At 49.4% G+C, this 27,395-nt stretch overlaps 1 protein-coding gene across 1 annotated transcript in view; it reads right to left on the bottom strand.

The window, feature by feature from the left end:
* The window catches only part of NEDD1 (NEDD1 gamma-tubulin ring complex targeting factor), a 109,886-nt gene that overhangs the window by 10,251 nt on the left and 72,240 nt on the right, over positions 1-27,395 (bottom strand). The window contains exons 12-13 of the mRNA XM_075344745.1: positions 26,623-26,770; positions 25,537-25,693 (exon numbers count right to left, since the gene is read on the bottom strand). Coding sequence (XP_075200860.1) covers positions 25,537-25,693; positions 26,623-26,770 — 305 coding nt within the window. The remainder of the gene's footprint in view (positions 1-25,536; positions 25,694-26,622; positions 26,771-27,395) is intronic.

Below are 27,395 nucleotides of genomic sequence, written 5' to 3'. Positions count from 1 at the left end.
GTTGGAGGGATCCTAAAACCAGATTAAGATCCCATGGTTCTAGCGGAGCCCGATAGGGCGGATTCAGATGAGCGACACCTTGGATGAACGTCTTGACCTGCGGACGTGATGCTAGATTTCTTTGCAAAAGAACAGACAAAGCAGACACCTGCCCCTTGATGGTTGCCAGCGAGAGACCCGCTTGCAACCCTGCCTGAAGGAACGCTAGAAGCGTCGGTATTGACAGAACTAGCGGGGAGAGATTTCCGTTGACCTCGCACCACTGAAAAAAAGGCCCTCCAGGTGCGGTAGTAGATCTTTGAAGATGAAGGCTTTCGAGCCCTAATCATAGTCTGAATCACTCCTGGAGCAAATCCTGACTGGGCTAACAGCCAGGATTCAAGAGCCATGCCGTCAAATTGAGAACCCCTGAATTTTGATGGAAGAGCGGACCTTGAGACAGCAGGTCCGGCCGATCCGGAAGCCGCCATGGGGTGTCTGCGACGAGCTGTGCGAGTTCTGCGAACCATGCTCGCCTGGGCCATTCTGGGGCGATGAGAATCACCGGAATGCCCTCTGCCTTGATTTTCTTGAGGACTCTTGGGATCAGTGGCAGCGGCGGGAAGATGAACGGTAGTCTGAACTGATTCCACGGAAGAATGAGGGCATCGACTCCTAGCGCCAGCTTGTCGTGGGAGCGGGATATGAACTGTGGGACTTGATTGTTGAACCGCGAGGCCATTAGGTCCACATCCGGAGTCCCCCACCTGTGGCAGATCTGCTCGATAACCTCTCTGTTGAGAGACCATTCGCCCGACGCCAGACCCTGTCTGCTGAGGTAGTCGGCCGCCCAGTTTTCCACGCCGGGGATATGTACCGCGGAGATCCTGGCGTGGTGAGACTCTGTCCACTGTATGATCCTCTTCACCTCTCTCATCGCCATGACGCTCCTCGTGCCGCCCTGATGATTGATGTATGCCACCGCCGTGGCGTTGTCCGATTGTATCCTGATTGGAGACCCCTGGAGAAGGTGCTGAAAGGCTTGCAGGGCTCGTAGGACCGCTCTGATCTCCAACACATTGATCGGGAGCCGGCTTTCCTGGTAGGACCACTGACCGTGAGCCGTGTGTTGATGGAAGACCACTCCCCAGCCGAGAAAACTGGCATCGGTGGTGACTGTCTTCCAGTGCACCGGTACGAACGACGTTCCTTTGACGAGATTCTGGCTGTTGGTCCACCAGCGCAGCGAGTGGCGGACTTTCGGGGACAAAAGTATCTTGCGATCCAAGGGGAATAGAGACTTGTCCCAATTGTGCAGCAGAGAAAGCTGAAGGGGGCGAAGGTGGAAGCGGGCAAACGGAACCGCCTCTATTGCCGCCACCATTCGACCGAGGGCCCTCATACCGAAGCGTATGGACACTGCTCTGGAGAGGTGGAGGGTCTGGACGTCCTTCCGGAGGGAGACAATCTTTTCCTGTGGAAGGAATACAAGTCCTTGGATAGTATCGAACTCCATGCCTAGGAAGGTAATCCGGCGCGCCGGGGTCAACGAGGACTTCTTCCGATTGATGAGCCAACCGAGACGGGATAGAGTGTCGATAGTGACCTGGACACTTAGACGACAGTCGTTGAAAGAGGACCCCTTGATCAGTAAGTCGTCCAGGTATGGAATTACCAAAACACCTCTGGAGTGCAGGATCGACATGGCAGCAGCCATGACTTTCGTGAACACTCGAGGCGCAGACGCAAGACCAAACGGTAGGGCAGTGAACTGATAATGATCGTGTGCCACTGTAAAGCGCAGGAATTTTTGGTGCTGGTGTGCAATCGGGATATGCAGATATGCGTCCTGTATGTCCAGAGAGGCGAGGAATTCGCCGACCTCCATGGAGGCAATCACCGACCGGAGGGACTCCATGCGAAATCTTCGGGTTTTGACGTACCTGTTGAGGATCTTTAGGTCGAGAACAGGGCGCACAGTGCCATCCTTCTTGGGGACAACGAAGAGGTTGGAGTAGACTCCCCTGAACCGTTCCGAATCTGCGACCGGAATCACGACCCCTGAGCGGTGCAGAGATTCGATGGCGTGCAAGAAAGGGCGAGCTTGCGCGTCTGACTCAGGAGGATGGGAAAGGAAAAAGCGACTTTGAGGAATTGACGTAAATTCTATCTTGTAACCCGAGACTAGGATTTCTCTGACCCAAGCGTCTGTGATCAAGGGGAGCCAGACGTGTTGGAAGAGAGAAAGGCGCCCCCCCACCTGGTCTGCGCTGATACGCGAAGACCAGGAGTCATTTGGAGGAGTATCGCTGAGATCTAGATGCTGGTTTGGCAGGCTGGCGTGGTCTGGAACGCCAGGAGGGATTTGCTTTGAAAAACGGGTTCCTCCTGCTTCTCTGCGGGGATCTGTTCCTCCTAGGCTGTGTCGGGGAACTGAAGCTGCGAAAAGGGCGAAAACCTGAGGTCGGCTGGCGGCGCGGGATACGCCTTGGTCTCAGTTGGGGAAGGGAGGTGCTCTTTCCTCCCGTAGCCTCGGCGATAATCTGGTCGAGCCTGTCCCCAAACAGTCGGCCTCCTGCAAACGGGAGGGCGGTAAGGGATTTCTTTGAAGCCGCGTCTGCATTCCAGGCTCTGAGCCAGACCGCTCGGCGGATAGCCACAGTGTTGCTGGCCGCTTGTGCTGCGCAATTGGCTGTAGACAGAGATGCGTTAATGATGTACTCACCCGCCAGGGCAATCTGTGCCGCCATGTTGACGAGCTCGGGATCGCCAGACTGCGAGCGAAGGCCTCTGCGGAGGATGTCGGCCCAGGTCACCATGGCCTTAGCTACCCAGACGGCGGCGAAGGCCGGTGACAGGGCCGTGCCTGCCGCCTCAAAAGCCGAACGGGCGAATCTCTCGATGTTCCGGTCCGTGGCATCACGTAGCGATGTTCCCTGCGGCAGAGATAGAACTGTGTGCGAGGCCAAGCGGGAGACCAGAGGGTCGACCACCGGTGAGCCCGCCCATTCCTTCCTGAGATCCTCGGGGAAGGGATAGTGTAGATCAATCGACTTACCGTTGTTGAACGTCCTGTCCGGTTGCTGTCTGTGCTTGCGCAAGATCTCGGCGAACTCCGGATGATCGCAGAAATACCTGTGAACACGTTTAAGTCGTTTGAAAGATACCTGTGAGCTCTGGTCGGTTGCAGAGTCCGGCTGTAGCTTCAGCGTCGTAGTATTCACCGCGTCGACCAGGCTGTCCACCATACGCCTGACATCGGCTGCCTGATCAGAGTCCAGCAGGGAGGCTGCATCCGACTCTTCCCCTGAATCATCAGACCGTCTCGGAGACGAGTGGCACTCGGGCCTTGGAGGGGAGAGGGACCTCTGGGAGAAATTGGAAGACTAGACCGTGCGGGTTCGCTTCCGCGCTCCAGTAGCCAGGTCGGGGTCAGCATGACTGTCGTCCTGCGGCAGCTGGACCTGTGTGGCATGGCTGAGCGTAGGGAGCGACTGCAAAGCTTGCGCGATGGTCAGGGACGCTCTTGACAGAGAATCCACCGACTGGGAGAGAGAAGTCATCCACTCCGGGGGAGGGAGCGCATTGGGACCCGGGGCGTCCTGTACTGCTGCAGTAGTGGCGTGGACGGGGGGGGGGGGGGGGGGCTGGCGGCGTCTGGGACAATCTGCGTGGGCTGCGGATCGGGAGCGCAAGCTGCGCAGAGGGAGGTAGCCTGGCCTTGGGAGAATTTTTCGTTGCAGGACGAGCACGCAAAATGCATTATAAAGGGGGCCTGTTTGGGGACGACTTAGAGTTAGGCATGGCTGCTCAGGAGACTCCTACTAGGGACACTAGGGAGGAAACAGGAGCTAGTATTAACCAAAAAAGAAGGACCAAAGATCCATATCTGTTTACACATTAAACAACGCAGATTCCACCATATAACTCATATATGAAACCAAAAAAGGGTGTTTCTGCACACAAAAATTTCATCCAATAACCATCATGTTTTTAGAAAAAATATCAAATTTTATTCCATCATAATTGAAGTACAACATTATATTACTTTATTAATTGCTGGTATACACAGAGTTAAAAAACCCTACCCCATAAAAACAACCAATGAAAACAACTGGTGCATTGTGGAACAAGACATAGTATCAAAAAATTCATGCATCATGCACACATATGAGTTCCTGGGTATAAATGGGCACGGGCACATCCAGTGATTGCCCACTACTGTGTTAAAGTGCCAAAAAAGGGGCTCAAAATATTTTAGATCTTAAACCTGCAATTTGCATTCCATATTGCGACCAAATCTATAACTATGTGGGTGAAATAAGGCTATTTCCTAGTTGACAGAGTTGATATATACATCATCTATAGGGGACATCATTCAAAACCAATATATATATATATGATGCAATCCCTCCTATTAAAGGGAAAAAGACCTTTTCAAATGTTGACAAAATTGTGTTATTGCATAGAATATCTCCCAACATTTAAACATATTGCATATTTTATCAATCAGATATTTGCCTTGGATTGTAAATGAGTTACCCCCATCAGAGTTGAAAATAATTCAGAGGGCCAAGGTTGATATCCCCGGGAGGTGAGTCACAACAACCAGCACCTCAATGTACACTGGTACATAAAGAGACAACCACGATGATAGTGCTTCCCATATCACATATATAATTGTGAGTTGCTAGATACAATTGTAAATAGGTGAAAACACCTCCGGAGATTTCCCACAAGATCTTAAGTTTAAAGGAAAAAACACCTCCATTAAGATTTGGTGCAATTCAAAGAGCCATATTCATATACCCAGGTGACGGACCACAACGCCCAGCACCTCGACGCGCGTTTCGCCTCTCGCTTCGTCAGGAGGTGCTGGGGTAGCCGTGGGGTCACTCTTATATAATAGAAGCCCACCTGATGTCTTAATGCGGCGCACGCCGCACAGCGGAGATCGCATCGCCCACTTCCGCCGGCGTCCCGGAAGGTGCTCTGCGCGTGTGCAGAGAGCAACCTACAATTGGGCGCCGGCAAAGGGGGCGAGGCAGTCTCCGATGCGCAGAGCGCGCTCTGACGTCAGTGTGGCCGAGTGGCCATATTAGATAGGGGCACAAGTACTGGCAACAGTCAAACCAAATCCACATGTATGTAGTAACTCTCAGGGCGGCGGTTTTGATTACCAATTGTATATAACATACAATCTAAACGCATGTTAGAAGGAGAAGCTTAAAAATCATTACAAATTCAATATGAGTTATTTGGAAAAGCTTAATCAGGCATGTTTATAAACATCTGACCTCTAGTGGGCAGACCCCCAAACAACATAAAGAATGTTTCCAGTGATAAGTAAAAGGGGGGTTTGATGCACAAATACCAGAACCCATATATTAGTAGGTATTCACCCACCGCATTGACATATGTAAAAACATTCACAATATAAATGTAATGAGGTAATGATTTCCGCTTCTAGATGTATACATCCTCAAAGTATAATTTTCATAATCCACGGAAACCTTCACATGCTGTTCTAACTTCATTCCGTCCCTATACAACAATTGTATGTTATATACAATTGGTAATCAAAACCGCCGCCCTGAGAGTTACTACATACATGTGGATTTGGTTTGACTGTTGCCAGTACTTGTGCCCCTATCTAATATGGCCACTCGGCCACACTGACGTCAGAGCGCGCTCTGCGCATCGGAGACTGCCTCGCCCCCTTTGCCGGCGCCCAATTGTAGGTTGCTCTCTGCACACGCGCAGAGCACCTTCCGGGACGCCGGCGGAAGTGGGCGATGCGATCTCCGCTGTGCGGCGTGCGCCGCATTAAGACATCAGGTGGGCTTCTATTATATAAGAGTGACCCCACGGCTACCCCAGCACCTCCTGACGAAGCGAGAGGCGAAACGCGCGTCGAGGTGCTGGGCGTTGTGGTCCGTCACCTGGGTATATGAATATGGCTCTTTGAATTGCACCAAATCTTAATGGAGGTGTTTTTTCCTTTAAACTTAAGATCTTGTGGGAAATCTCCGGAGGTGTTTTCACCTATTTACAATTGTATCTAGCAACTCACAATTATATATGTGATATGGGAAGCACTATCATCGTGGTTGTCTCTTTATGTACCAGTGTACATTGAGGTGCTGGTTGTTGTGACTCACCTCCCGGGGATATCAACCTTGGCCCTCTGAATTATTTTCAACTCTGATGGGGGTAACTCATTTACAATCCAAGGCAAATATCTGATTGATAAAATATGCAATATGTTTAAATGTTGGGAGATATTCTATGCAATAACACAATTTTGTCAACATTTGAAAAGGTCTTTTTCCCTTTAATAGGAGGGATTGCATCATATATATATATATTGGTTTTGAATGATGTCCCCTATAGATGATGTATATATCAACTCTGTCAACTAGGAAATAGCCTTATTTCACCCACATAGTTATAGATTTGGTCGCAATATGGAATGCAAATTGCAGGTTTAAGATCTAAAATATTTTGAGCCCCTTTTTTGGCACTTTAACACAGTAGTGGGCAATCACTGGATGTGCCCGTGCCCATTTATACCCAGGAACTCATATGTGTGCATGATGCATGAATTTTTTGATACTATGTCTTGTTCCACAATGCACCAGTTGTTTTCATTGGTTGTTTTTATGGGGTAGGGTTTTTTAACTCTGTGTATACCAGCAATTAATAAAGTAATATAATGTTGTACTTCAATTATGATGGAATAAAATTTGATATTTTTTCTAAAAACATGATGGTTATTGGATGAAATTTTTGTGTGCAGAAACACCCTTTTTTGGTTTCATATATGAGTTATATGGTGGAATCTGCGTTGTTTAATGTGTAAACAGATATGGATCTTTGGTCCTTCTTTTTTGGTTAATACTGTGTTCTCTTTTTTGGATCTAGATCTCAAAATGGACTATAAAAGTCGTGATGGTTGCTGGGCCTCACAGATTGGTGAGATATTTGGTGGCGGCACCGGACAGAGCAGTGCGCAATTTTCATTGCCAAATCGTGAGTTACAGACAAAAATTAAAGATCTGCTGAGGAGGCGGATGAGGGCATGGTGGAATAAAGCATCCCTAGAACAATATTTATCTCGAGGGATCACGCCCAGGGGACTCAGAATTCAGGTTTTTCCCTCATTTGAAATTTCGGATGATGTCTTTAAGAAAAGATGGGAGGAAGCCTGTAGCCTTTGTTCTCGTACAATGCTTGAACTTTTGATCGGTCTAGACAAGAAAAAAATAGAATCCCTTGAAACCGAAATTGAACAAGTAAATAGTGAAATCAGATCCAAGATGTCCAAGGAGGCGATTGATGCCCTGGAGAAGGACATACATAAAGAAAGTGCAGAATGGGAGAATGACATAAAACAATTCAAACTCAAAAAGTTCCAGCGGGACATCACGGATCATGAAACTAATAATGTGTTCAGATGGCATCAGACGAGGAGATTCGGTTCAAGACCTAGATCAAGATCTCAACAGAGAAACAGTTCTCTTTCCTCTGATGATCGCTCAAGGAGCCCACATCCCAACTTAGATCACGTACCATCTAATGACCCTCCTGAGAGATCTGGCATGGGAGGAGTAATGACACGCAACTCTTCTAAGAAGAAGGCAAACTACCCAATGGGAGGCTTGAAGGATCTTGCTCCCAAGGATAACCTCAAGGTAATTAACCTCTCAGATAGATTACTTACTCAAGAACAACTTGAAGTGTTACAATTGGGACTCTCATTCTCACCAGTGGCCAAGTTTGACAGCTTTATGGCTATTAAAGATGTCCAACTGTTCAGCCGTAAGCTCCTATACAAAAAATATTTCGCAAGAAATAGGGATGGAGGAGATTTGGCTGGTCTATCTGAACAAGATAGAGAGATTGTCAGCCTTTTGGAATCTTTACTGGCTGAACAAGTTGAACCAACTGGGGCAAAATTTCCACAAACAGTCAAAAAGCGATCCACGGCCTTTCCTCCTTTGTCGTCCTGTCCCACGGTAGAACTCTTCACTAGATTAGTTGTCCAGGATTTGCGGAAACTTCCTGAGACACGATCATATGACAACTTGAATCCAAACCAACGGAAAGCAATTAATGAACTATCTAGGATGAGGGACATTGTGGTGAAACAGGCCGACAAAGGGGGCAACATCGTGGTTTGGCCTACTGCCAAATATGAGCATGAGGCATTCAGGCAACTGAATGACCGATCATGCTATCGGAAATTGAACAGTAATCCGACTGTTTTATTCTTAAATGAATTAGAGGGGATTTTGAAGAAAGCCCTTGAAGATAACATCATACCACAATCAGTCTTTGATGGACTAATTAATAGGTTGCCAACAACACCGACCATATACTTTCTACCAAAGGTCCACAAGGACATTGAGAATCCGCCCGGCAGACCCATCGTTTCGGGCATCAATGGTTTATGTGAACCCATATGTGTCTTTCTGGATTACTACTTGAAGCCCCTAATGATGGATCTGCCTTCGTATATAAGAGACTCCACTGACTTTTTGGTCCGTCTGCAGGAGTTACATCTGGACAGTGACACTATAATGTTCACTGCAGACGTGGAGTCTCTATATACGTCCATCTCTCATAGAGATGGACTAAGGGCAGTAGAATTCTTTCTATGTACTACATCCCTAGACAGGTTGCTGATTGATCTCCTCCTCACCCTGCTTAGATTCATCCTCACCCACAACTACTTCCTCTTCAGGGGGCGCTACTATCTCCAGGAGAGGGGCACTGCTATGGGGGCGTCTTGTGCGCCCTCGTATGCGTGCCTCTCCCTGGGGTATTGGGAGCGCATGATACAATTCCCTGAGGAGGAGTGTGGTTCAGTACTAATGTGGGTGAGGTTTATAGACGATGTCTTTGCTATCTGGCAGGGTGAGCGGGAAAAGCTTGATTCATTCATGCTGGCATTGAATGATAATGCTTTTAATATAAATCTGACTTATCATTCCAGCATGGATTCTATTGAGTTCCTGGACGTAAGGGTTGTGAAGGATGAGGGCGGTCTAATAAGAACGGACATCTACAGAAAGAGTACGGCGGTGAATTCTCTCCTGAGCGCCAAGTCATCCCACCCGCCACAAGTCATCAACTCAATCCCAACAGGTCAGTTCCTTAGGGCTCGACGCATATGCTCAAATGTTGACCTGTTTGAGGGGCAAGCCCTGGATTTGAAAAAACGTTTTAAGAACAGGCATTATACTAATAGAGCAATCCAACAGGGATATGACAGGGCTAGGGCGACACCTAGGGATGACCTCCTGGTTCCATCAAAAAAGAATAAAGTGGATGACCAAGTGAGGTTAATTACACCTTACCACTCTCAATGGCGCAAAATGAAGGAAGTTGTAGAGAGGTATTGGCCCATTCTACTATCTGATAAAGATTTGAAATCTGTCTTATCAGACAGACCACAAATCACCCCTCGAAGATCTAAGACACTGGGGGATATGATAGTGCGGAGCCATTACACACCACCACCCTCGAATTTTTTGGAGAGGACTGGGGGTCCTAGATGGGGCTCCTTCAGTTGTGGAGATTGTGGGGCTTGCTCACAAATGGAGAGGACCTTTACCTTTCATAATTCTGCAAACAATAAAGAGTTCAAAATCGTCCATAATATCAACTGTAGGACTACATATGTGGTGTACTGGGCAAAATGTCCCTGTGGACTTATTTACGTGGGACTTACCTCTCGTGAGTTTAGAGTAAGGATCCTGGAGCACATTAGGGATATAAAGAAGGCTGCTGGAGTGGTGAAACCTGAGGAACTTGAGTTGTTGAAGAACATCCCGAAGCATTTTAGGGAGAGTCACAATTGTAATTGGCGGCTCCTCAAGTTCCGGGGGATCGATAGAATATATCTGAGTCCCAGGGGGGGTGACCCTAAGAGAATTTTGGCGCAGAGGGAGGTCAGGTGGATCACGGTTTTGGAGACGGAAAAACCGAGGGGGTTAAATGATTCCATCTCCTTTAAACCTTTTTTATAAGATCCCCTGGGTTCCCTCTCCGCCACATGGTCCCCCTGCCCTCATCCCCTGTTTTGCTGATTTTTGTTACAATTGCTGGTCTCCTCGACATGATCATATATATACATACAATATGTATTTTTGACTTGGCACTGATTATTGACTTTGTTACCGGATTGCTTGTCACTTTATATCTTGCTTTTTAATATAATTTTTGTGGTCACTCTAATTATGTTTTTTGTATATGTTTATTCCTCTTATGTTGAAGGTTCCGTATGTTGTATAGGGACGGAATGAAGTTAGAACAGCATGTGAAGGTTTCCGTGGATTATGAAAATTATACTTTGAGGATGTATACATCTAGAAGCGGAAATCATTACCTCATTACATTTATATTGTGAATGTTTTTACATATGTCAATGCGGTGGGTGAATACCTACTAATATATGGGTTCTGGTATTTGTGCATCAAACCCCCCTTTTACTTATCACTGGAAACATTCTTTATGTTGTTTGGGGGTCTGCCCACTAGAGGTCAGATGTTTATAAACATGCCTGATTAAGCTTTTCCAAATAACTCATATTGAATTTGTAATGATTTTTAAGCTTCTCCTTCTAACATGCGTTTAGATTGTATGTTATATACAATTGGTAATCAAAACCGCCGCCCTGAGAGTTACTACATACATGTGGATTTGGTTTGACTGTTGCCAGTACTTGTGCCCCTATCTAATATGGCCACTCGGCCACACTGACGTCAGAGCGCGCTCTGCGCATCGGAGACTGCCTCGCCCCCTTTGCCGGCGCCCAATTGTAGGTTGCTCTCTGCACACGCGCAGAGCACCTTCCGGGACGCCGGCGGAAGTGGGCGATGCGATCTCCGCTGTGCGGCGTGCGCCGCATTAAGACATCAGGTGGGCTTCTATTATATAAGAGTGACCCCACGGCTACCCCAGCACCTCCTGACGAAGCGAGAGGCGAAACGCGCGTCGAGGTGCTGGGCGTTGTGGTCCGTCACCTGGGAATATGGCTCTTTGAATTGCACCAAATCTTAATGGAGGTGTTTTTTCCTTTAAACTTAAGATCTTGTGGGAAATCTCCGGAGGTGTTTTCACCTATTTACAATTGTATCTAGCAACTCACAATTATATATGTGATATGGGAAGCACTATCATCGTGGTTGTCTCTTTATGTACCAGTGTACATTGAGGTGCTGGTTGTTGTGACTCACCTCCCGGGGATATCAACCTTGGCCCTCTGAATTATTTTCAACTCTGATGGGGGTAACTCATTTACAATCCAAGGCAAATATCTGATTGATAAAATATGCAATATGTTTAAATGTTGGGAGATATTCTATGCAATAACACAATTTTGTCAACATTTGAAAAGGTCTTTTTCCCTTTAATAGGAGGGATTGCATCATATATATATATATTGGTTTTGAATGATGTCCCCTATAGATGATGTATATATCAACTCTGTCAACTAGGAAATAGCCTTATTTCACCCACATAGTTATAGATTTGGTCGCAATATGGAATGCAAATTGCAGGTTTAAGATCTAAAATATTTTGAGCCCCTTTTTTGGCACTTTAACACAGTAGTGGGCAATCACTGGATGTGCCCGTGCCCATTTATACCCAGGAACTCATATGTGTGCATGATGCATGAATTTTTTGATACTATGTCTTGTTCCACAATGCACCAGTTGTTTTCATTGGTTGTTTTTATGGGGTAGGGTTTTTTAACTCTGTGTATACCAGCAATTAATAAAGTAATATAATGTTGTACTTCAATTATGATGGAATAAAATTTGATATTTTTTCTAAAAACATGATGGTTATTGGATGAAATTTTTGTGTGCAGAAACACCCTTTTTTGGTTTCAGGAAACAGGAGCTAGTTGGAAGAAATACCAAAAAAAGTACAAAGTGTCGCTGGTCCCAATGAGGAGCAGCACTCACCCTGGCCTGTGTCCTTCCCGGGTCAGCAGGGGCCTCAGAGTAGCTGGGACAGCTGCAGAGAAAAAATGCTGTTGCTCACCGGCCTGCCTGTGCTGAGGTGAGCCGTTGGAAAGAAAAACGCGGGCTTTTGCCTCTTTTTTTTTTAATTCTGGAGGGGGGCGTGCTGGCAGATGAGGTGGCTGTCTCCGGGCAGAATATGCGGAGGGTGGGCCAGATGCGGCGCGCGCGCGCAAACAGGGGGCGGAGCGCTCCGGCCCGGAGTAGGCCCGAAGCCGGGGACTAAATTAGTGAGCGGCGGCCGCCGGGAGCGCAGCGCTGCGCGCGGAGCAGCTCTTACCTGCGTCCACGCGCGTCGCTCGGATCCATATGTCCTCTCCATGATGCTGCGGCCCCTGGTAAGTGTTGAGGGATGCAGAGGGGCCGTGATGGAGACTGTGGAGCGCTCCTGCGCTGCAGTGCCAGCTCCTAAGCCTGGGCCCATGGTATCAGGTGAACGCTGGGGGAGGCCTGGTGACAGAGGACCCCTTGATGTGAGCGCTCCTGCGCTGTCACAGTCTGACATCCTCAGGGATTCCTCTTCACCTCCACCAGAAACACCCCCTGGGACGGTACCATGGGGTCGATGGGGAGTGTGTGCCCTTAAAACAATTAATAATATCGGTCCCCAATCAGCCCCTGGGGTGGTACCATGGGGCAGGAGGGGGATAGGGCCTGGCGTCTCGAGCCCTCAGGCAACCCTGGGGCGAGAGTTCTCTCTGAAGCAGGGTCTTTAACCCTGCAGAAGAGACAAAAAAAATGTAGAATGATGAGAATGCTGAGCGGCGCCGTATAGCCCGAAAAAAACGGAAAAAACGCAATAGCCTAGGCTGAGGTTGGCCCACAGAGATATGGGCCCACTTCAGCCTCCTACGACACTAAGCAAAAAACTGGCATAGTTCCGCCTCCGGCTCGGGGTGTACACTGCCAGGGAGGAGCTAACTCTTTTTATGTTCACTTAGTGTCAGCCTCCTAGTCACAGCAGCATACACCCATGGTCCTGTGTCCCCCAATGAAAGCGACAGAGAAAAAAAGCATACACCACCAAAAGAAAGCAGATCCCAGGCGGGAGAGCTACATCATGTGGAAGAAAACGTGTGAGATCTGGATGTTGCCAATCTGCCTTGATGCTCAAGTGTCCTCCAAGAGGGGGCTGGTCTATAAAGAGGGTATTTTCCTCTCCTGCCACACATGGTTCTTCTCCTGACAGCATGAGAACATTAGTGAAAGGAGCAATGAAGCAAATGAAGGGTCAGTTTGTTAGAAATAGAGCGCTTCAACTTTTGTTGAGAAAGCGAGGTTCTCTTTCCACCGTTGGCATCCAAAATGCTTTTTTACAACTGGGTTCCGAAGAGCTAGGAATCCTGGAAGTGAAAACTGGTGAGAGACGTAGAAGTTGATTCAGCGTTTCCTGCCATAAGCCATAGGGACAGGCGGATGTCCACGATACTACTGAATAGTAAGGCCAAACACTTGGCAGTGTCCAGGGAAGTAGACAAGAAATATTTTCCTGCATGAGCAAACTGGCTGGCCAGGTCTGCTAGTTCGTTGGTTGGGGCAGCGTTGACGTAGTAGTTTAGTCCAAGCAGAAACTGATTTGGAGACCGAAGCAGAAGCAAAGGACAGGCAGAGAGTGTATCCTGCAGCCCCGAATGCAGATTTGGCTATGGACTAAATGTGTCTGTCGGTGGAATCCTTGAGAGAGGCTTCAACAGGTGGAGAGGACACTGTATTGGAAGAGAAACTGGAGGGTCCACGACCGGAATCTCGGTCCATTTCTTGAGGAGGTTAGGAGGTAAGGGGTACAGAATATCCATTCTGCACATTTTCTGGAAACATTTTTCTAGGTGTTCCCATTCCTTAGTAAAGATCTCATTGAACTCACTGTGGTTAGAGAACAACCAAGGAGTTTTCTAGGCTCTCTTAAAAGATACCGCCTGTTCAGGGGGCAGGGGATCGTCTTCCTTGACATTTCAGGTCTGATTCACTGAAAGCACCAGATTGTCCATCAGATCACAGAATTTAGAAATCTGGTCAGTGTCTAGATTTGAATCTGGATGAGAGTATGCTTCCTGAGTAACCTGTGGTGAAGGAGAGGAAGAGTGAGAGAAGGAAGCCATTCTTGAGGAGGTAGAGAGAGAGGGAGATCTAAAAGAGGAGCTGATATGTGTCGTCTTTTTGAATCTTACGCGATCTGTCACGTGGGAGCGCATGAGCTGGAAAGTCCGGTTCGCCGAGGGAAGCGAACAGAGCCCCAGAGGCAGATAAAGAAATAGGCAGATGCTCCCAGACTGAGACCAAGTTCTGGGAAACCTTGGTCAGATCTGCCACTAACTGTGATCGCACTACAGCCCAATTAGGGGGTGCAGGGGACCTCTCTTTGTGGGTAGTGGGGGGCTCCTGTGTGTCAGACATGTAGGGGTAGCTGCAAACAGACCAGATAGCTGTGGGCTGTTCTGATGGCAACCTTTTCTTACAGGAAAAGCAGATATAATGCAAGACTACAGGATAGGAGGGGTGAGAGCGATTGTCTCTAAGATAAAGCATTGATTCCAGAGGTAAATAAGGAGGGCTAGTGATAACCCCAAAATGACAGCGCCTACCCCGTTCCTGAAGTAAAAACAAAAAGCCAGCACTAAATGTGCACTTCATCACTAAACATTCCAAACTGTACTTATTATAAAAAATTTTGAGATTTTTGGCAAAAAATTGCAATCTCTTGAGCTGCCTCGCCACGTCACGGCAAATCTCATTTGAGGCAGTCCTACACTAAAACATTTTTACAAACTGTGCCATACGGCCTCACATATGAATAGCAGAACTGCTCTCAGCAGCACTCACCTGGTCTACTTCAATCCCGTACCCATGACTGCAATTTGTGATGTATTCCATCTGTCTAGATTTTGGCGGTTGGTGACTGTTCACATTAAGTCATCAGGCTTTGTCCACAGGCTATTTACTTCATGCAGCATTTGCTTGGACCTGTCCCGCCCACAGCCATGACTCAGTCATGGGTACGGGATTGAAATAGACCAGGTGAGTGCTGCTAAGAGCAGTTCTACTATTCATATGTGAGGCCGTATGGCACATTTTATAAAAATATTTTAGTGTAGGACTGCCTCAAATGAGATTTGCCGTGACGTGGCGAGGCAGCTCAAGAAATTGCAATTTTTTGCCAAAAATCTCAAAATTTTTATAATAAGTACAGTTTGGAATGTTTAGTGCTGAAGTGCACAATTGGTGCTGGCTTTTTGTTTTTTCCCGTTCCTGAAGTGTAGAGGTAATCCTGAAGACGATAGTAGGCCAGGAAACTGGAGCTCACTGCTGTGCTGGAACCAGGGGAAAGAAGATGGCATCTATAAGGGAAAAAAGGGGTGTGGAAACACTGATCCCACAGAGTGCAATAATTGGCTTGGAGAGAGGGAGGCTGTGATAGGCCAAGGGGAGGTGGGCGGGGCCAAAAAGTGTGAGTCCTCGCCAAAATGCGCGCGGTTGGAGGGCGGCGCCAGGGGCGGTCCTAACAGAACGGCTAGGTCTCAATGAAGCTGGGTCCTTAAGTTAGTAAATTATTCATTGCTAGTAGCAAGCTGGAGCGGAAGGAATTAAACAAGGGAAACTGACGTGAACACGAAGCTTGCTTGTGTATAGGAAGAACAGGAGCTCCCACTGCCGAAAGAGATCTGGAAGAAGAGCACAAATACTTTTACATGAATATGAAACTGGCTCATTCTTCAGACACTTGGAAGAATGTCTTCAGTATCCCCGTGGAGGAGAACCGCTGGCACAAGGCAAGGCCCGTCTTCCCTCTCTGTGCCGTCTCACTCTGGTGGGCGAGCGGCGCTGGATATGGATGACAGGGACTGTCCGCTTGGATACTTCTAACCAATGAAGTGTTAGAAGAAAGAAGGGAATTTTGTTACTTACCGTAAATTCCTTTTCTTCTAGCTCTTATTGGGAGACCCAGACGATTGGGGTATAGCTACTGCCCTCTGGAGGCCACACAAAGCACTACATTAAAAGTGCAAGGCCCCTCCCCCTCTGGCTATACCCCCCCGTGGTATCACGGGTTCTCCAGTTTTAGTGCCAAAGCAAGAAGGAGGAAGCCAATAACTGGTTTAAACAAATTAACTCCGAATAACATCGGAGAACTGAAAAACCGTTCAACATGAACAACATGTGTACCCGCAAACAACAAAAAAACATCCCGAAGGACAACAGGGCGGGTGCTGGGTCTCCCAATAAGAGCTAGAAGAAAAGGAATTTACGGTAAGTAACAAAATTCCCTTCTTCTTCAGCGCTCTATTGGGAGACCCAGACGATTGGGACGTCCAAAAGCTGTCCCTGGGTGGGTAAATAAATACCTCATGTTAGAGCTGCAAAACAGCCCTCCCCTACGGGGGTGTCACTGCCGCCTGCAGGACTCTTCTACCTAAGCTGGCATCCGCCGAAGCATAGGTATGCACCTGATAATGCTTGGTGAAAGTGTGCAGACTGGACCAGGTAGCTGCCTGGCACACCTGTTGAGCCGAAGCCTGGTGACGTAATGCCCAGGACGCACCCACGGCTCTGGTGGAGTGGGCTTTTAGCCCTGAAGGAACCGGAAGCCCCGCAGAACGGTAGGCCTCTAGAATTGGTTCTTTGATCCATCGAGCCAGGGTGGCTTTAGAAGCCTGCAACCCCTTGCGCGGACCAGCGACAAGGACGAAAAGTGCATCGGCACGGCGTATGGGCGCCGTGCGGGAAATGTAGATTCTGAGTGCTCTCACCAGATCTAGCAAACGTAAGGCCTTTTCATACCGGTGAACCGGATGAGGGCAAAAAGAAGGCAAGGAAATATCCTGATTAAGATGAAAAGAGGATACGACCTTAGGAAGAAACTCCGGAATGGGGCGCAGCACAACCTTGTCCTGGTGGAACACCAGGAAGGGAGCCTTAGATGACAGAGCTGCCAGCTCAGACACTCGCCGAAGCGATGTGATTGCAACAAGAAACGCCACTTTCTGCGACAGCCGAGAAAAGGAAACTTCCTTCAGAGGCTCGAAGGGCGGCTTCTGGAGAGCAACTAGTACCCTGTTCAGATCCCATGGATCTAACGGTCGCTTGTACGGGGGCACAATATGACAGACCCCCTGCAGGAACGTGCGCACCTTAGGAAGACGTGCTAGACGCTTCTGAAAAAACACGGATAGTGCCGAAACTTGCCCTTTAAGGGAGCTGAGCGACAAGCCCTTTTCTAACCCCGATTGCAGGAAAGAAAGAAAAGTGGGTAATGCAAATGGCCAGGGAGACACTCCCTGAGCAGAGCACCAGGACAAGAAAATCTTCCACGTTCTGTGGTAGATCTTAGCCGAATTCGACTTTCTAGCTTGTCTCATTGTGGCAATGACTCCCTGAGATAATCCAGCAGATGCTAGGATCCAGGACTCAATGGCCACACAGTCAGGTTCAGGGCCGCAGAATTCTGATGGAAAAACGGCCCTTGTGACAGTAAGTCTGGTCGGTCTGGCAGTGACCACGGTCGACCGATCGTGAGATGCCACAGATCCGGATACCACGACCTCCTCGGCCAGTCTGGAGCGACGAGAATGACGCGGCTGCACTCGGATCTGATCTTGCGTAGCACTCTGGGCAAGAGCGCCAGAGGCGGAAACACGTATGGGAGCTGAAACTGCGACCAATCTTGAACCAAGGCGTCTGCCGCCAGAGCTCTTTGATCGCGCGACCTCGCCATGAATGCCGGGACCTTGTTGTTGTGCCGGGATGCCATTAGGTCGACGTCCGGCACTCCCCAGCGGCGACAAATTTCCTGAAACACGTCCGGGTGAAGGGACCATTCCCCTGCGTCCATGCCCTGGCGACTGAGGAAGTCTGCTTCCCAGTTTTCTACGCCTGGGATGTGAACCGCGGATATGGTGGATGCTCTGTCCTCCACCCACATTAGAATGCGCCGGACTTCTTGGAAGGCTTGCCGACTGCGCGTCCCTCCTTGGTGGTTGATGTATGCCACCGCTGTGGAGTTGTCCGATTGGATTCGGATCTGCTTTCCTTCCAGCCACTGTTGGAAGGCCAGTAGAGCAAGATACACTGCTCTGATCTCCAGAACATTGATCTGAAGGGTGGACTCCTGCGGAGTCCACGTCCCCTGAGCCCTGTGGTGGAGAAATATTGCTCCCCACCCTGACAGACTCGCATCTGTCGTGACTACTGCCCAGGATGGGGGCAGGAAGGATCTTCCCTGAGACAATGAGGTGGGAAGGAGCCACCATTGTAGAGAGTCTTTGGCCGTCTGGGAAAGCGAGACTTTCCTGTCCAGGGACGTTGACTTCCCGTCCCATTGGCGGAGAATGTCCCATTGAAGTGGGCGCAGATGATACTGCGCAAAGGGAACTGCTTCCATGGCTGCCACCATCTTCCCTAGGAAATGCATGAGGCGCCGCAAGGGATGCAACTGGCCCTGCAGGAGAGATTGCACCCCTGTCTGTAGTGACCGCTGCTTGTCCAGCGGAAGCTTCACTATCGCTGCTAGAGTATGAAACTCCATGCCAAGATACGTTAGTGACTGAGTCGGTGATAGGATCGACTTTGGAAAGTTGATGATCCATCCGAAAGACTGTAGAGTCTCCAGCGTAGCATTCAGGCTGAGTTGGCATGCCTCCTGAGAGGGAGCTTTGACCAATAAGTCGTCTAGGTAAGGGATCACCGAGTGTCCCTGAGAGTGCAAGACTGCTACCACCGCCGCCATGACCTTGGTGAAGACCCGTGGGGCTGTCGCCAGACCAAATGGAAGAGCTACGAACTGAAAATGGTCGTCTCCTATCACAAAACGTAGAAAACGTTGATGTTCTGTAGCAATTGGCACGTGGAGATAAGCATCCTTGATGTCTATTGAGGCAAGGAAGTCTCCTCTGGACATTGAGGCAATGACAGAGCGGAGGGTTTCCATCCGGAACCTCCTGGCGTGCACATGTTTGTTGAGCCGTTTTAGGTCCAGAACAGGACGGAACGAGCCGTCCTTTTTTGGAACCACAAAGAGATTGGAGTAAAACCCTTGCCCTTGTTCCTGAGGAGGGACTGGGATAACCACTCCTTCCGCTTTTAGGGAATCCACCGCCTGCAGCAGAGCATCTGCTCGGTCTGGACGTGGGGAGGTTCTGAAGAACCGAGCTGGAGGACGAGAATTGAACTCGATTCTGTACCCGCGAGACAAAATGTCCGTCACCCACCGGTCTTTGACCTGTGACATCCAAATGCCGGAAAAGCGGGAGAGCCTGCCCCCGACCGGCGATGCGGAGGGGGGGGGCTGGAAGTCATGAGGTAGCCGCTTTGGAAGCGGTACCTCCATTTGCTTTCTTGGGGTGTGTGTGAGTCCGCCACGAATCTGAGTTTCTTTGCGTCCTCTGAGTCCCCTTGGACGAGGTAAATGGTGTCTTGCCCGAACCTCGAAAGGACTGAAACCTCTGCTGCCACTTTTTCTGCTGAGGTTTGGTTGTTCTGGGTTGTGGTAAAGAGGAGTCTTTACCCTTGGACTGCTTAATGATGTCAGCCAATGGCTCGCCAAACAGTCTCTCTCTAGACAAAGGCAAACTGGTTAAACATTTTTTGGAACCAGCATCTGCTTTCCAGTCCTTTAACCACAAGGCTCTGCGCAAAACTACCGAATTGGCGGACGCCATTGAGGTGCGACTGGTAGATTCTAGGACCGCATTGATAGCGTAAGACGCAAACGCCGACATCTGCGTGGTAAGGTGCGCCACTTGCGGCACTGCTGGATGCATGATAGCATCCACTTTTGCTAAGCCAGCAGAAATAGCCTGGAGTGCCCATACAGCTGCGAATGCCGGAGCAAACGACGCGCCGATAGCTTCATAGACAGATTTTAACCAAAGGTCCATCTGTCTGTCATTGGCATCTTTAAGTGAAGCGCCATCCTCCACTGCAACTATGGATCTAGCTGCAAGTTTGGAAATCGGGGGGTCTACCTTTGGACACTGTGTCCAGCGCTTGACCACCTCAGGGGGGAAAGGGAAACGCGTATCTTTAGATCGTTTAGAGAAACGCCTTTCTGGGTGAGCGTCGTGCTTCTGGATTGATTCTCTGAAGTCAGAGTGATCTAACAAAGCACTCAATTTACGCTTGGGATAAAGGAAACGAAACTTTTCCTGCTCCGCAGCCGCCTCTTCTGCTGAAGGGGCTGGGGGAGAAATATCCAACAGCCTATTGATGGCTGAGATAAGGTCGTCTACCATGGCATCCCCATCCGGGGTGTCCAGGTTGAGAGGGGTTCCAGGAGTGGATTCCTGATCACTCTCATCAGACACATCACAGGGAGACTGATTGCGCTGAGACCCTGAGCAGTGTGAAGACGTCGAGGGTCTTTCCCAGCGAGCTCGCTTAGGGTGGCTGGGGCCATCATCTGAGTCATAATCCTCGGCCTGTGAAGCCGGGGACCCCCCTGTGGGCTGGATACATTCCAAGTAAGGGGGGCCTGAGGACAGAGGCCTCGCCATGCCCAGAGACTGAGCCCCATGCATAGATTGCAAGGTCTCAAGGATTTTTGCCATAGATACAGACATATTATCTGCAAAAACTGCAAAGTCCGTCCCTGTCACCGGGGCAGAACTTACAAGCGTCTCAGCCTGGGTCGCCACCTCTCCTGACTCCGGCTGGCGAAGCAGCACCGGGTCGGAGCATTGCACACAATGGGGGTCATCAGAGCCTGCTGGTAGATTAGCCCCACATGCAGCACACGCAGTATACACAGCCCTTTTTGCCTTGGCCGCCTTGCGTTTTGAGGATGACATGTTGCTGCTTCCACAGAGCGATCTGGGATATGCAGCCAGAAGCGACCTCACAGTGCAAGAAATACAATATCTATATAACTGTATCCAGTACACTGATACACAGTGAGGCACTAGAGGGACCAGCATAGAAAAAACGCTTACCGCCCGCCTAAAAAGCGGGTGTGTGGTCGCCAGATAGCCCCTAGTTCAGGTCTCCCAGAGCCTTGCGTCCTTCCTCCAGCCAGGCATGCATGTAATGGCTGCCGGCGTCTCGAGAGAGGAAGGGGGGCGGGCCCTGGGCGTTCCTGGCCAAGAGCGGGAAGCCTGCTTCCCTCTGTGCATAGTGTGAGGGCTGGAGCATGTAAATCAGGCTCCAGCCCTCGTCGCTGCTTGCGAACAGCGTCTCTCCCCTACCCTGATTGACAGGGTGGGGGCGGGAACGAAACGGAGCTGCCGGCGTCCTAGGCCCAAAAAGCCGGGGACTAAATTTATAACCGCCGCCGCCGTAAAAGCGCGGACGGCGGATCCCCGGCGCACCACAAGTCACAGCAGCGCCGCCCGGTCCAGAGGGGGTCGGCGCTGCGTTCCCAAACACAAACAATCCCCCAGTAATCTGTAGGGACACCAACTCCACGTTGCGGTCCCCGGCGCACTACAACACCCAGCCAGCCCGGAGTGTGTCTGTGCCTGCCGGGGACACAGAGTACCTGTAAGATGCAGGGCCTGTCCCTGATCGTACTCCTGCTCCGAATCCATCAGGTTCTAATGGGTCTGTGGATGGAGCCCGGCATCAGAGCTGAGAGGCCGGCAGGATCCCACTTCCACAGAGCCCTACAAGGGGATGTGGAAGGAAAACAGCATGTCAGGCTCCAGCCCTGTACCAGCAATAGGTACCTCAACCTTACAACACCATCCAGGGGTGAGAAGGGAGCATGCTGGGAACACTATATGTGTCCTCTTTTCTTCCATCCGACAAAGTCAGCAGCTACTGCTGACTAAAATCTGTGGAGCTATGCATGGAATGTCTGACCTCCTTCGCACACAAAGCTAAAACTGGAGAACCCGTGATACCACGGGGGGGTATAGCCAGAGGGGGAGGGGCCTTGCACTTTTAATGTAGTGCTTTGTGTGGCCTCCAGAGGGCAGTAGCTATACCCCAATCGTCTGGGTCTCCCAATAGAGCGCTGAAGAAAAGTCCTGCTGCGCAGACCAGAGAGGGTGCAATATAAATCACACCACACTGTTCTCTCGGTCACTTAGGCAGTAACAGAATGGCTCTCCCACTCTGTTTACCCAGTCACAAACTGAGCCTGAAAGACAAGAATAGCGAGGAATTAAATGAAAACAACAAAATTTAAGGTAGAAATGGGTCCAAGGGGAGCCCTTGTGCCTCCTATGGACACTAAGCTCGAAGGAATAACTTGGTTATAGTTATATATATATATATATATATATATATATAGATGTTGTTGTGTGTAGTTACCAAGTGTTTGTGTAGGGCGCTGTACATGTTCTGGGTGTTGTCTGGGTGTGACGGGGGGTGAGAGCGGTGTTGTATGTGTGTTGCGTGTGTTGCGTTGTTTGTGGAGCGCTGTGTGTCTGTAGCATTGTGTGTGTGTTGCGCGGTTTGTGTGTGTGTGGTGTGTTTTGGGGGGAGGTATGTTTTGTGCAATGTGTGTGTTGTGCGGTATGTGCGTATATTTCTGTGTGCAGCGTTGTCTGTGTGTGTGGGTGTCTGTAGGGCAGTTGTTTGTGGTTCCCAGTGTGTGTGGTGTGTTGTGCAGTGCGCGCGCGTGTGTGTGTGTGTTGGGGGGAGGTGTGCACTTCCCATCGTGCTCCATCCCCCATGCAGCGCACTCCCCATCGTGCTCCATCCCCCATGCAGCGCACTCCCCATCGTGCTCCATCCCCTATGCTGCGCACCCCCCATCGTGCTCCATCTCCCATGCTGCGCACTCCCAAACGTGCTCCATCCGCCATGCTGCGCACTCCCAAACGTGCTCCATCCGCCATGCTGCGCACTCCCCATCGTGCTGCATCCCCCATGCTGCGCACTCCCAAACGTGCTCCATCCGCCATACTCCGCACTCCCCATCGTGCTGCATCCCCCCATGCTGCGCACTCCAAAACGTGCTCCATCCGCCATGCTGCACACTCCCAAACGTGCTCCATCCGCCATGCTGCGTACTCCCAAACGTGGTCCATCCGCCATGCTGCGCACTCCCAAACGTGGTCCATCCGCCATGCTGCGCACTCCCAAACGTGCTCCATCCGCCATGCTGCTCACTCCCAAACGTGCTCCATCCGCCATGCTGCGCACTCCCAAACGTGCTCCATCCGCCATGCTGCGCACTCCCAAACGTGCTCCATCCCCCATGCTGCGCACCCCCCATCGTGCTCCATCCCCCATGCTGCACCAGCATCAGCCTCTCTACCCGCAGCATCAGCCTCTCTGCCCGCAGCATCAGCCTCTCTCCTCCCAGCATCAGCCTCTCTGTCCCCAGCATCAGCCTCTCTGTCCCCAGCATCAGCCTCTCTGTCCCCAGCATCAGCCTCTCTGTCCCCAGCATCAGCCTCTCTGTCCCCAGCATCAGCCTCTCTGTCCCCAGCATCAGCCTCTCTGTCCCCAGCATCAGCCTCTCTCCTCCCAGCATCAGCCTCTCTCCTCCCAGCATCAGCCTCTCTCCTCCCAGCATCAGCCTCTCTCCTCCCAGCATCAGCCTCTCTCCTCCCAGCATCAGCCTCTCTCCTCCCAGCTCTCTCCTCCCAGCATCAGCCTCTCTCCTCCCAGCATCAGCCTCTCTCCTCCCAGCATCAGCCTCTCTCCTCCCAGCATCAGCCTCTCTCCTCCCAGCATCAGCCTCTCTCCTCCCAGCATCAGCCTCTCTCCTCCCAGCATCAGCCTCTCTCCTCCCAGCATCAGCCTCTCTCCTCCCAGCATCAGCCTCTCTCCTCCCAGCATCAGCCTCTCTCCTCCCAGCATCAGCCTCTCTCCTCCCAGCATCAGCCTCTCTCCTCCCAGCATCAGCCTCTCTGTCCCCAGCATCAGCCTCTCTGTCCCCAGCATCAGCCTCTCTGTCCCCAGCATCAGCCTCTCTGTCCCCAGCATCAGCCTCTCTCATCCCAGCATCAGCCTCTCTCCTCCCAGCATCAGCCTCTCTCCTCCCAGCATCAGCCTCTCTCCTCCCAGCATCAGCCTCTCTCCTCCCAGCATCAGCCTCTCTCCTCCCAGCATCAGCCTCTCTCCTCCCAGCATCAGCCTCTCTCCTCCCAGCATCAGCCTCTCTCCTCCCAGCATCAGCCTCTCTCCTCCCAGCATCAGCCTCTCACCTCCCAGCATCAGCCTCTCTCCTTCCAGCATCAGCCTTTTCTGTCCCCAGCTGATGCCTTTTCGGTCCCCAGCATCAGCCTCTCTCCTCCCAGCCTACCCCAGCCTCAGCCTCCCCCAGCATCAGCCTCTCTTCTCTCAGCCTCCCCATCCCAGCCTTCCCCAGGGTCAGCCTCTCTCCTCCCAGCCTCCTCCAGCACGCCGTGCTCCTCTGCCGACACTCACAGATCCGATCGCATACACTCACACACACTCACACACACCCGATCGCATACACTCACACACACACACACACATTGACGATATTGCACATACGCGCTCATACTCACAACATCCGGAGATACCACATGCTTCTGGCCATGTGATCCTCCGGCAGGTCCTGGAAGCTCACAGCACAATATTGCCGCCGAGAAGCAAGCGATATCCCAGGATGTTGTGAGTATGTGGATGTGATGTGTGTGTGAGAGTGAGTGTGATCTGATGTGTGTGTGTGTGCTGTTATGTGTGTGCGTGTGTGTATTTTCCGTCGCTGCAGGACCTTGATGCGCTGGTAACTATGCTACCATGGTTACCAGCGTATCTCGTCCCCCGCTCGCACGGGAGCCACACCAGCATACGCCAGCCAGCCCCAGCAATGCGAGGGTATGTGTCGGCTGGTTTGGCGGCGTACGCTGATGTGGGCTCCCAGGGGTACAGTACTCACCTGGTAGTCGTGGCTCCGTGACCGTGTCGGTTCGGGGAATGCGGGGGGGGGGGCGGGGCCAGAGCTAGCGTGCATTGCGTGAGGGGAGCGGGGCGTGGCCGAGTTGCCAATGCCTGCAGGGTGCCGGGGCGAGAGGCCAATCTGTGGGGGGGCGGAGCCTGGGCGAGCGGCCGGCCAATCCGTGTGGGGGCGCAGCCTGGGCGAGCGGCCAATCCGTGCGGGGGGGCGGGGCCATGGCGAGCCCAGCGGCCAATCAGCTTTGTGTCACCGTAAGGACACAATTTTGGAGCAAGACAGACAGACATACAGACAGACAAGGCAGGATAAGGCAATTATATATATATATTCGTCTGGCAAAATATGCTTTATATAGATTACTACATTTATCAACCTTTTTAAAAAATTCAACTTGATTTTCCACGTCTACAGTTAACGCCCTATATGCTTTCTCTGCATTGCACTGTTTGCACATGCGTAATCTCTAATAAAAAGCCACGGGTGGAAGTAATGCACAGCAATTACATTTATAACCCATATGCTATATGCTAAGGAAATAACTTCTGAAAGTTACAATTCCCTACATGCCTGTTCAGCCGTCAGCTAGACTGAAGAATGTTCACATTAGTCAGAAAACGCCTTTATTTGTAATAGACATCTGAACACATCACCATGTTGACAGTTTTCTTTTTTTTCAGTAAGTTGTGCCACAGTTTAATTGTTTTGGAAAATTACCTGAAGTCATCAAGGGTTTCTTCAATCATATTTCTAATAAAATTAATCTGAACAGATGTTAGCGGGGCTCCAGATTTCTCACTTGCCAATGAGTCTGCTATTTTTTCTGACAGGGAAAAGGCAACTTCAGAACTCACAGACTTTGGCATCTTTGGACCTGCCAGAGAAAGATACAAGTTATTATCAATTGTCATACCGGCAAAAAGCTCAACTGCACCCACCAAATCCCCCCTATTACTCCTGTACTTCCTGATATTGCCACATTTTCTATTCATAACAATGCTACTTATAGTTATTCCTATAGCGCCAACATATTCCGCATCACTTTACAATTCAGAGGGGACATGTACAGACAATATCAGACATTAAAGAGTAAGACGTAATGCTACGATTACCAAAAGGAATGAGGGCAAGCTTACAGTCTATGAACTGTGGATACTGGGAAATAACCGGATTGTCTGAGATAGTGCATTTCAGAGACCTGGCTCAGCACAAGAGAAGGCTTTGATATCGGAGTGGGAGGGTTCTGATTATAGAGGATATCACTCTTGGGTCATTAGTGGAAACGAGAATACAGGGAGGGTGGTAGACAGAGATGAGGGAGAAGAAGTAGAGCTGGGAAGGACTGTGAAGAGCTTTGTCGTAAAGAGTGAAGTCTATATTGTAGCGGATGGGTAACCGGAGCAATGACTGGCGCAGGGTCAAGGCATTGATGTAGACGTTGGACAGAATTATGACCCTTTTATGCTGCATTCAGGAGATTGGAATGGAGGTGGTTTAGTATGAAGGAGACAGATTAATAGAAAGTTGAAAAACTCCATGTGAGCATGAATCCGAGCAGAAGTAATGTTTTGCAGATGCAGGTAAACCTGAGCAAGGTAGTGATCGGATATAGGGAAGAAAGATAAATAAAAGATCTAACTCAAATATAACCCCAAGACAAAGTGTACAGCTTGGGAGTTATGGTGGAGCCACCACCAAAACTGGTAACATTGGGTTTAGGTAGATTTTTATTAGGAAGAGTTTACGCCCATTGCTAATTACTTTACAGCAGTCATACATGTGAACATTAAAAAAGCCACATACTTAATGCCTTTGTGCCATTAACTGGTAAGTCTTGTTTTAACTGCGATGGAATTTGCTTGGCAACTCTTTCAATTACTTCTGGTGTCCGAGAAATGGGAACAGGTGAAGTATTAATTACAATTTGATCACTGTTTGTTGGTTTAGAAGGCTAGAAAATGGAGAAAAATAGGCAACTGTCACGGATATGAAGCGATATATCTATCTATCGCTATTACATATAGTCTGCCTAATAAGGAAATAAAGACCGGATGAGATATATACAATGTATGTAAAATAAATATACATATACACACACACACACACACACACACACACACACACACACATACATACATACATACATACATATATATATATACATACACATATATATACATACACACATATATACATACATACACATACACATTATATATATATATATATATATATATATATATATATATATACACACATACATACATACATACATACATTATATATATATATATATATATATATATTATATATATATATATACACACATACATACATACATACATATATATATATACATACATACATACATACATACACACACACACACATATTATACCACCCTTGGGGTCGGGCTATGATTGTATGCAGTATCACAGCCTTTGCATGGTTCATTAAGGACATGAAACATTTATGCAATATAGGTAGTCATCCAGTATGACTTAGGCCATTTTATCACAGAGAATCTCATGTAATATTTATTTTAATGACTCATATAGTGGATGTGATGTGCAATG

This window comes from Anomaloglossus baeobatrachus, chromosome 4 (assembly GCF_048569485.1).
Source record: "Anomaloglossus baeobatrachus isolate aAnoBae1 chromosome 4, aAnoBae1.hap1, whole genome shotgun sequence".
NCBI lineage: Eukaryota > Metazoa > Chordata > Amphibia > Anura > Aromobatidae > Anomaloglossus > Anomaloglossus baeobatrachus.
The sequence above is the reverse complement of the archived record's forward strand: the minus strand, read 5'-3'. Positions and strand labels throughout refer to the sequence as shown.